Here is a 9,697-nt window from a genome sequence, read left to right as displayed (position 1 = left end):
AAAAAAATACCATCCTTTCACAGAAGAGGGAACAAGAAGCTGGAGCGGGTCAGCGGAATGCACAGCTAGTTGGAGGTAGAGAGGCTGGGAGCATGGGGCCTCTGACTCCAGGTCAGGGCTTGCTGCTGCTGCCAAAGGCCGCTTGGTCAGGTCTTGATTCCTGATGAAATGCAAAACTTATGAGAATGAAGAAGAGCAGACAAGCTTATCTGACCATTTTGATCCTTTGCCTCTTCTCAAGTCTGTCGTTTATTTCACGGAAGAATACATTGTTCTAGAAAATGCATATGTATCCAGCTATGAATAAGTTGGGGTAGTTGGAAGCGGGGTGGTTTGATGGAGTTGGTATTAATGCGGAGAAAGGTGTGACTGCATGTAAAGATGTCTATTTTTCCTCATTGTATAGATGATGGGCATAAATTAGCACTAATTACTTATTTTCTTTATCATTCCAGATGGTGAAAGGTTTAAAAAGGTTCCCACACACACACCTCACCCAAGGATGAGTGCTGCATTGAAATTGTTACAGGAGCTTATCCGTGACAGGCTGTATATACATATGATTGTAATTCCCTTTTTTTTTCTTTTTAGAATTTACATATCAGACTAAAGATGCTGCTACAGGTACTGCTTCTATAATTGTCAATAATGAAGGTATGTGTTTCGCATATTGGGAGTGTCATTTCATGAAACAGGCAGTCTTTTTCCAGAGCTAGATCTGAAAGCATCAATTTTTACCCCAATCCGATGGCTCTTTTACCACTCCCACCACCTACTGCAACCCCTTAAAAGCCTATAGCCCAGTTTCTCCAATCTAAATATAATCCTGCTTCCTTTTAATGAATGCCCAAATTGACCATTCAAATGTAAAATTATCCAGCCACTATATGTACGAAGCATTAATGCTGCCTCAAAATAACATTTCTGTTCTGCAGTGTCCCTGTTACCCTTCAGGTGAATTCGAGATTGACACCTGTCCCTAGAAGCAGTCAAGTCCTCATCTGTCATTGCAGTCAGACTAGGTAAAGAGATGTATATAGATAGGTGCAAAGGAAACTTTGATGCATCATATTTATAGAATATTCACTAAGCAAGTGGCAGCAAATGATTACTTTAAACTTATCATTAGCATGCAGCTTTCACTGCTCTTTAAACAGCAATCAAATCTCAGAAGTCTATGAGTACATCCAACGAGGATGATCCCAAGGTCTGGCAAGTGTTGAACATTTGTCCTCCAAAGAGCTAGCTTCCTTTTTTTCCTCAAGGAAAGCTTTCATCCTTTCCACCGACTGTCTTAAAAAACAACAACTACATAATTTTTTTAAAAGCAAAATTAATATTCAGAAAAACCAAGCATGTCATCAGCCACCTGGAATCGGACCTCACACATTGAGGGCAGGCAGTGTACACGAGTAAACCTAGGGTTGGTCACTACGTGTCTTGTTTACAATGCCGCTTTCTGTGGGGAGCAGAAAATGGGAGGAAAGTGCATACGGATGAATCCTTTAGTCTTATATATTAAGGAGCGTGGCAGGCTGGTTTCTTGGGTGGAGGGAGGCCTTCACCCTGTGAGTTGGAGGTGAGTCCCCATCACAGTCTCATAAGTAATATTGCTCCCCACGATATCCTCCCATCATAGTGCTACCTTCAAGTTACCTCTTACAAGCACATGGCTGATTGCTATGTAGCCAGCAGCTTTATCGTTAGAAGCTGATGGATAGCCGGCAGCTTTATCTATAGGAGCAGACATATGCTATTGCTCTCTAGGCTCTCAAGACAGCCACCACCCCCCTTACCTGCCCCAGGCACTGGTGTTAGGTTACTCCTCCTATGTACTCAGGGACCCTTAAGGTTAGGGTACAGCCTACTTTGTTACCTATCTGGTTACCTGTAATTAGGGGCTTGCATGTCCCTGAATATATACAAGCCTTGGTTGGAACTATATTCTCTCTCCCTGTGTGGATCTGGCTCCTGAAGGCATGATGGTCCCGGAGGTGAGCACTTGCATGCTTTATCTTGTCTGATGTCTCTTTAATTTTACCCCTCAATTACACAACCGCTGCTTGGACCTGTTCGATCGTAGGGGCTGGTACCCCACAATTTTCCCCAGATAGTTTCTCATAGAAAAGATTATATTTTCAGCTTGACTGTAATGATCCCAAAGTCAGTCTCTCTCTCTCTGTCTCTCTCTCTCTCTCTCTCTCTCTCTCTCTCTCTCACACACACACACACACACACACACACACACACACACACACAGTGTCCCACTTAGGGACAGTAGACAAAAGTTTTCCTTCTAAAAGTAGGGTGTGTTCATTACTATAAGCTACATCTTAAGGAATTACTGCTACCAACTTCATGTCATTCCCTGCTTTAAACTTGTTTTTGTATTTTCGGGACATCTTTCTTCCTAGTCTGTGAAACAGAGGTAAATTCAATATTATATATTGAGGAGCATGTATTTTGTAGACTTTACTTAGTTTTTACAGTCTGGTAATGACATTGCCCAAGACTATAGATACAGTAGAAGAATCGGGCAAATACAGAGATGGAACAGCTAGGACCTTTAAGTGCAGGAGGGAATGTGGATTGGAAGGTAATGAGTTCAGTGTTGCTGTTGTTGTTTGGAGTGGAGGGTTCGGGGTTTTTGTAAAGGGTAATAAAACATACATAAATGTTACTGTTAGTGCCTCTTAGTGCATTCACAATGTTGTACAACCATCACTACTATCTAATTCCAGGCTATTTCATCCCCCCATTAAGCAGCCACCCTCCCTGAACCTCTGACCTCAATCACTAATCATTTTTCTGCTTCTGTTGGTTTGCCTACTCTGGACCTGTCATATAAAAGTAGACTAGTATTTCCCAGTGCGGACAATACTGCCCCCTTGGAGGCTCTGGACTGATCCAGAGGGGCTGCAAAGGCAGATACCTACACTTTATCCTGGAGTATTGGCTACAGTACAATCCCAACCCCGACCCCCCAAAAATTTATTTTTTTTTCTGAAAAAGGGACCATAGGCCAAATAAGTTTAGTAACTATGAATTACAGAGAATGGATCCAAGCAGTGGGAGAATACCAGATTCCTTGGTCCTGGTACAATATGTGGCCTTTTGTAGTTATCATCTTTAGCTTAATATTATGTTCTCAAGGTTCATGTATTAATACTTCATTTCTTTTGATGACTATATAATATTCCATTGTATGGATAAACCACATCCGTTGATGAACATTTAGGTAATTTCTGTCTTTCAGCTCCTGTGAATGGTGCTAGAAACCCTAATATACAAGTATTATTTTTGAATTCCAGTTTTCAATTCTGTTGATGGTATATGTGGAGTGGCATTGTTAGGTCCTGTGGTAATTTTGTAACTTTCTATGGAACCATGAAAATTCAGTGTTGAAAAGTTCAATGAGGCATGATTGAGTTAGCCAAATGGCAGTGCCCACCACAAAGCTGTCCCCTTGGCATGTTGCTCCCCAGCCAAGGCCAGGCCCAAAATACAGATCCCGAAGCTCGCAGCCCAGGAGCAGCAGTTGAATCCAGTAGTGAGAGTAGGAGAGGGGAAGAGGGATGCTGTATTCCGAGAAAGGGGACTTTGGATTGCCTTGGTAGTGAGGTTGGACTTATGCTGACCCATCTCTACTGTATTAAGCCTGCCTCAAGGCCAACAAACACATCTGTGATCAAATGATAGGCTAACATTTGTTCTGCATCCATGGATAAGTGTAAATCATGATCAGCTCTAGCAGCCATAACACAATGTCTGCTGTAATTCACCCTTCCAGGCCAGCACTGCCCAGGACAAATAGAGTACAAACCACATGTATAATTAAAAATTTTCCAGTAGCCACATTGTTGAAAGTAAAAAGAAACTGGTAAGTTCATTTCAGCAGTTGACCATGTGTTGCTGTTAGGGCTGTCCACTTGGTTCCTACGCTGTGTGCAACAGAAGGAAACACTGCCTGGCCCTGCCCCATCCTCACAATTGTTCTTATGTTTGAGCCCCTCTTTGCAGCCACTGTGCCAACCCATCTTGTCGAGGGGCCTCCCTGTTGTTCACCGCCCCTCTATCTTACCAAGCATGATGCCCTTTTCTTGGGTCTGGTCTCTCCTCATCACATGTCCAGAGCACATGAGATGAAGTCTCACCATCCTTGCTTCTTAGGAGCAATCTGGCTGTATTTCTTCCAAAACAAATGTGTGTGTTCTTTTTCTTTTCTTCATCAGCACCGTCATTCAAATTCATCAATTCTTTTGTGGTCTTCCATTTTCACTGGGCAATTTTCACATGCATATGAGGTGACTGAAAATACCATGGCTTGGGTCAGGTGCACCTTAATCATCAAAATAACATCCTTAATTTTACTCTGGCTTTTCAACACTTTAGAGAGGTTTTGTACAGCAGATTTACCCAAAGTAGTGCAAAGAGATCATTTGATCTCTTGACAGCTGTTTCCATGAGCACTGATTGTGGATCCAAGCAAGATGACATCTTGGACAACTTCATCCTTCTCTCTGTTTATCATGATGTTACCTATTGGTCCAGTTGTGAGGATTTGGGTCTTTTTCTGATAGAGACTGGTGGAACCCCAGAAGCTCTGGCCCTTAGTCACTCCTTAGGTCTGGAATGAACCCACCCACAGTGACCTAATTTTGAGCCAGTCAGTCAAACTCAAAGTTACTGCTATTGAATAGATTCCAACTCCTAGGGACCCTATTTCATGGGACAGGGTACAGACAGGTCTATGAGAGGCACATTCACCATATAAAAGAATGCACACCTTAGAACAACCAGCCGATTGAGATAAAAAGGGTCACAGTTAACCCAGGGCAAAGTGCACAATGGTTAGGAAACAAGGAGAAATGGAAACGGGTAGCACGGAGGAAGCTGGCTAAGTGGGAGCACGTTGAGGAGAGTGTGACGAAGTTGGTGAAAGGAAATGTGTGGGAGTTGTTGAATGGAAAAGCGATCTTCACCTAACGCATCATAAAAGGTTTCAAAAAGAAAACCGATAAGGGCAGCCTTTTAAAGACTGCTCAAGGTGATCAGAATAATGGGAATTTTAGTGAGACGATGCCGTCTTACTTAAGGGATGATGGACCTACATCCGAAGCACAAACTGTAACCTGGACTGGCCTGGGAACATGAAAACTACTCCGGTACTAAAGCTATGCCTTGCAACACATTTCGTGTAGTGGTTTTATAGGAGTGTTTAGAGCCCTAAAGAACACCTTTGCTTGGCTTTTTTTTTTTTTTTTGCTTGGCTTTTAATATAACTTTGAATCATTTCTTTATAGGACAGAATATCATCGTCATAGTGGCTGGAGCAAATTTACTTTTGAATATTGAAGACCTGCAGGGAGCAGCCGATGTCATTAGCAGAGCCAAAGTCGTGGTCTGCCAGCTAGAAGTCACTCCAGCGATTTCTTTGCAAGCCTTGGCCATGGCCCGCAGCAACGGAGGTAATTTCCCATAGTCGGCATGCGCTCTGTAAAAGCTTTTATCATTGTCTTAATAAAACTAACCTTTTAAATTAGGCAAACGTATCTATATGTAAAAGAATCTTTTTTGCTTCTGTGAGATTCACTGCCTTCTAGCAGCTCTTGATAATAATAGAAAATACGAATGGTATTTCTGACAATCCCTCACTAAAAATCTTCAATCCAGTGGCAGAAATGGGACCAGTGGTCACTAGACTCTCTAAGCAGCCACTGTCCGGGAGACACTCCAGGTGGTGAGGTGATAGCCACTCTGGGAAGCAGAGGTTAAGCTACATGCCATGTGTCATCACTGCCCAGGGACATGTTCACTGGAAATGAAGAGTACTGTACATGCTTTCTTTTTGAACCTGTAGATTTTTATTTACTACAATACATTTTATTTTACTTTGTTGAAAAACAAACTTTGTCAGGGAGCTTCTGGCTTATATTGTTTTTATACACTCAGGAAATATTACATGTAACTCAATTTCTGTTTCCTTCCTCTGACCAGTTCCTTGATGCCACCTTTCCATTAACCTTTCTCTCTCCCTTCTTATATATATTTTATAAAGAGTACATGTTTTCTATAGACAACAGAAGATTCTTTATGGAAGTAATCCTTTCTCTCACCCATCACCCGCCTTGAGCAGTTATCAGAAAGTGAAGAATCTGGATTCCTCTGTTCTCCCACCCGATTCTCTCTCCCACCTTTAGCTAATAGCAGACATTTTGAAACTTCAGGTGGTTTCATGGCTCAGCCATGTGCCATCTTTGCAATAATTGACATGTTTGAATCCATCATTGTAACCACTGTACTTGAGGGCGCTTCCAAAGTTTCTGGGGAAAATTGAATTAAAAGATAGTGGCTTCTTCCATGAACTTTCAAAGGCCCCCATGTATTTTGAGCACCTCCCAACCCTATTGAACAATATTCTGTGTAATCCATAGGGGTGTCATTGGCTAATTTTTAGAAGTAGATTGCCAGGCTTTCCTTTATAGTCAGCCTTGGTCTGGAAGCTCTCTCGAACCTGTCCGTCATGGGAGACCCTGTTCGTGCTTGATACATGGGTGGCAAACCTTCCAGCCTTGGAGTATCAAACAAGCCACCACATCCACCACACTGATAGACAAATAGTGGGGTTGGAAATTTGACCAGCATTTATTAAGACATGAAAATAGAAAAATCAATGTTATTAGCTCCCCTCTTCAGCCTGCAAAATCCAAGTCTTTTTTGTTTTTTTTTTGCCTTTGTGCCTATTTCCACTCACCACAGACTACAGGGAAAGCACCGTCTAAAATAAAATTCCATTTCTGCCCTAACCTGTTAGCTTTGTGGTCTTGGCACAATTATCTCACCGCTCAGAACCTTGCCTGTAAAATGCATACATAGATACACCCTCCAGAATTGTTCTAAGAACCGAGTAAAACAAAATAGAATGCCAACCATGATGGAATAAGTATCTGTAAATCCAAATCTCCTTCTCTCCTCCCCGCTTCTCGCTGTAAATTCAAATTAGGAGGAGATCCACATTTCAACACCAATTGGTCAAAAAATAAAAATAAAAAGCAATCACTCTAAGATCGTCGCTTCTTCCTGATAGTGTGGCAATAGTTTTGTGATTTACACTGAAAACAGAACCACGTTGACTCTTGCATTTAAAGCTCTCTCGTCAAGATATAAAATGGAAAACATATCGATAAGGAAAAGAGCAGTAAGTGTATGGGGGTGGTGGTGCTTCTCCAAAGCATACTGAGGTTTACATAGCACTGAAACCATTCTCAGGGGAGAATTTTAAAATGTAAGTCTTGATTTAACAAATTTTTCCTCTTGGCAAAACAATATGCGATGGCAAATTCTCACTGACATTTCATGTATTTTTAATGGCCGCGAAGCTGTCAGAAAGAATTCCAAGCCAAAACCCATTTGGTTACATTTTCTCGGGGTATCACAGATAAAATCTAATGTTATGGTCGGCATCCACTGCACCGCACACTTCCCCACAGGCTGCAGTAATCAGTGTGTCTCATCTCCCATGCTCCGCTCTCCTGGTAGACATCAGAGCGTGTCCTCATGCAATCTCTCTCTCTCCTTTTCTTTTGCCATCCCTTGCTTCTCAGAGATCCCTGTCTAGTTCTGTTACCACCCAGTTGGTGGCCGGATGATGAAAGGTATGGTAACCAAAGTTGAGGCTCTGACCTTTCACAGGTGAGGCTAGGGTAACACATGTGGGCAAGCGGCCTAACCTCTGGCTGTCCCTTGGATGGGACCCAGAAGTACTTCCTTTGCCACCTGTCCAGTGCCCCTTGATATGACTGAAGGGTTGAACTATTGAATTGTCTGATATGTCAATGATGTGCCAGTACCACTGATGAGCTGGGGAGAATACAGGTGCTAGTGGGTCAAAGACCGATGAGCCTACTTCACAGCCCTGCTAAGAGACAGCATGCTTAGGTAGCAATCCCCGTGATCTGGCTGAGATAATAATCTTGGCAGTGCTACACCCTATAAGAAGGTAAGTCAAAAAGTCGTGCTGCGGAGAATGCCAGCTCACACAGGCACAGGCTTATTCCAAACAAAACGTGCTTCATCACGTCCCGTGATCGGTGGCTGGCTGCAGATGCAGTCAGTAAGGAGCCTTTTCTTAGTCTCAGTAGGGAGCCTTCATAAACCAGGCTCCGCTAAAACTGTGCCTTGCAGGGGCATCTTCTGGGCCAGTTAAATTCAAGGCAGAGCAAGTAGCTCGGAAGTTGTGGTGATTGTTTATTTGGGGGAATCCAAAAGAGTAATCTTGATAGATTTCCTCCAAGGACAGAGGATGTACTACACTATTTACAAATGGTGAAGCTTAAGTTAGATGCGCTGTCTAGCGGCATTAAAAAAAAAAATCACTTCCATCGGTGCCTAGCAACTCTGCATTAGAAGTCAGATTTTAAAATGCAGAGGAAAAGGATTATTCTCCCTCTCAGTATACTGCCTCAGAACGCTCTTCCCGCCTTTACTAACATGAAAACATTGGTTATAAAACACCTGCAACATAAAAAATGATCCCTTTCAGTCCCCTCCCCTCATGAGGTCAGGATGCAGTGAGATTGGCCCACTGCAGAGCGTGTGCAGCAGCTGCTGGTAATGAAGTTATATGAGGGGGTACCCAGAAAAAAGCGGATTTTTTTCCTCCAAAGTTATGTATTTAATTTTTTTTATGAAACAACCTTATCACCTTCAAAGTACTCTCCATGACACTTAATACTTTGTCAAATCTGTGATTCCAGTCTTGGAAACATTTTTCAAACTCATATGTTTGGATGACCGACAACATCTCCCTTGTTTCTTTCTTCACCTCTTCCGAGTCCTCAAATCGCTGTCCTTTCATGCCCCTCTTCATTCACGGAAACAAAAAGAAGTCCTGTAGAGCAAGGTCATGTGAATAAGGTGCATGGGGCAAGCTGGTTTTTGCCCAAAACTGACGTCCTGAGATGGCTGCATGAGCAGGTGCATTGTCATGGTGGCAAAACCAGTCTCCCGTCTATCACAAATCAGGCCTTTTTTTTTCATGTCGCACACTGCCATACAATCTTTATAGAACCTCTAAGTTAAAAGCTTGATTAACAGTCTGACCTGGTGGAATAAACTCCAAATGCTCCATTGCCCTCACATCACATCTGGTTTGGGGGGTGGGGGGGTAACCCCTCGTACGTGTTGAATCAGGCCTTTATATCCATTTCAAAGCAAAAGGAACATTTCGGGAATGATTATAAATAACTGAGACTGTTAGATCACCAAGATTAAGTACTAGGTATGGTACAAAGTATCTTTCAATGCCATTTTAGTCCTTTTTCCATTTGGCAAATGAGACATTTTGCTGGCTGTCTTGACTTTCACATTAGCATTGTCCCACATATACCCCAAGCTGAGGTTTTTCTTTTTCTCTTGGCTAATCAAGTCACAGACAAGAATCCCTCAAGTGAAAAAAATAATAATTTATAAATTATCAAGGGTTCATGAGGGAGGGAAGGAGGAAAAGGAGCTGATACCAACAGCTCCAGTAGAAAGAAAATATTTTGAAAATGATAATGGCAACATATGTACAAATATGCTTGATACAATAAAATACATTAAAATGATTTTTTTAAAAGCCCTCAAGTGAGAAATGCCAAGCCAATGTTTTGGATACAAAGCCAACCTCTGCCACACCAAATTGCGTTGAGTGTTT

At 42.3% G+C, this 9,697-nt stretch overlaps 1 protein-coding gene across 3 annotated transcripts in view; it reads left to right on the top strand.

The window, feature by feature from the left end:
* Window positions 1-9,697, top strand: part of RBKS (ribokinase) — a 118,912-nt gene that overhangs the window by 59,676 nt on the left and 49,539 nt on the right. For all 3 annotated transcript variants that reach the window (XM_045287053.1, XM_045287052.1, XM_004711094.3), the window contains exons 4-5: window positions 592-654; window positions 5,304-5,468. In XM_045287053.1, the coding sequence (XP_045142988.1) occupies window positions 592-654; window positions 5,304-5,468 (228 nt within the window). The remainder of the gene's footprint in view (window positions 1-591; window positions 655-5,303; window positions 5,469-9,697) is intronic.

This window comes from Echinops telfairi, unplaced genomic scaffold, assembly GCF_000313985.2.
Source record: "Echinops telfairi isolate 266 unplaced genomic scaffold, ASM31398v2 ScPeMD7_10;HRSCAF=50, whole genome shotgun sequence".
Lineage (NCBI taxonomy): Eukaryota > Metazoa > Chordata > Mammalia > Afrosoricida > Tenrecidae > Echinops > Echinops telfairi.
Note: the sequence above shows the minus strand (reverse complement) of the source record. Positions and strands in the feature narration are given on the sequence as shown.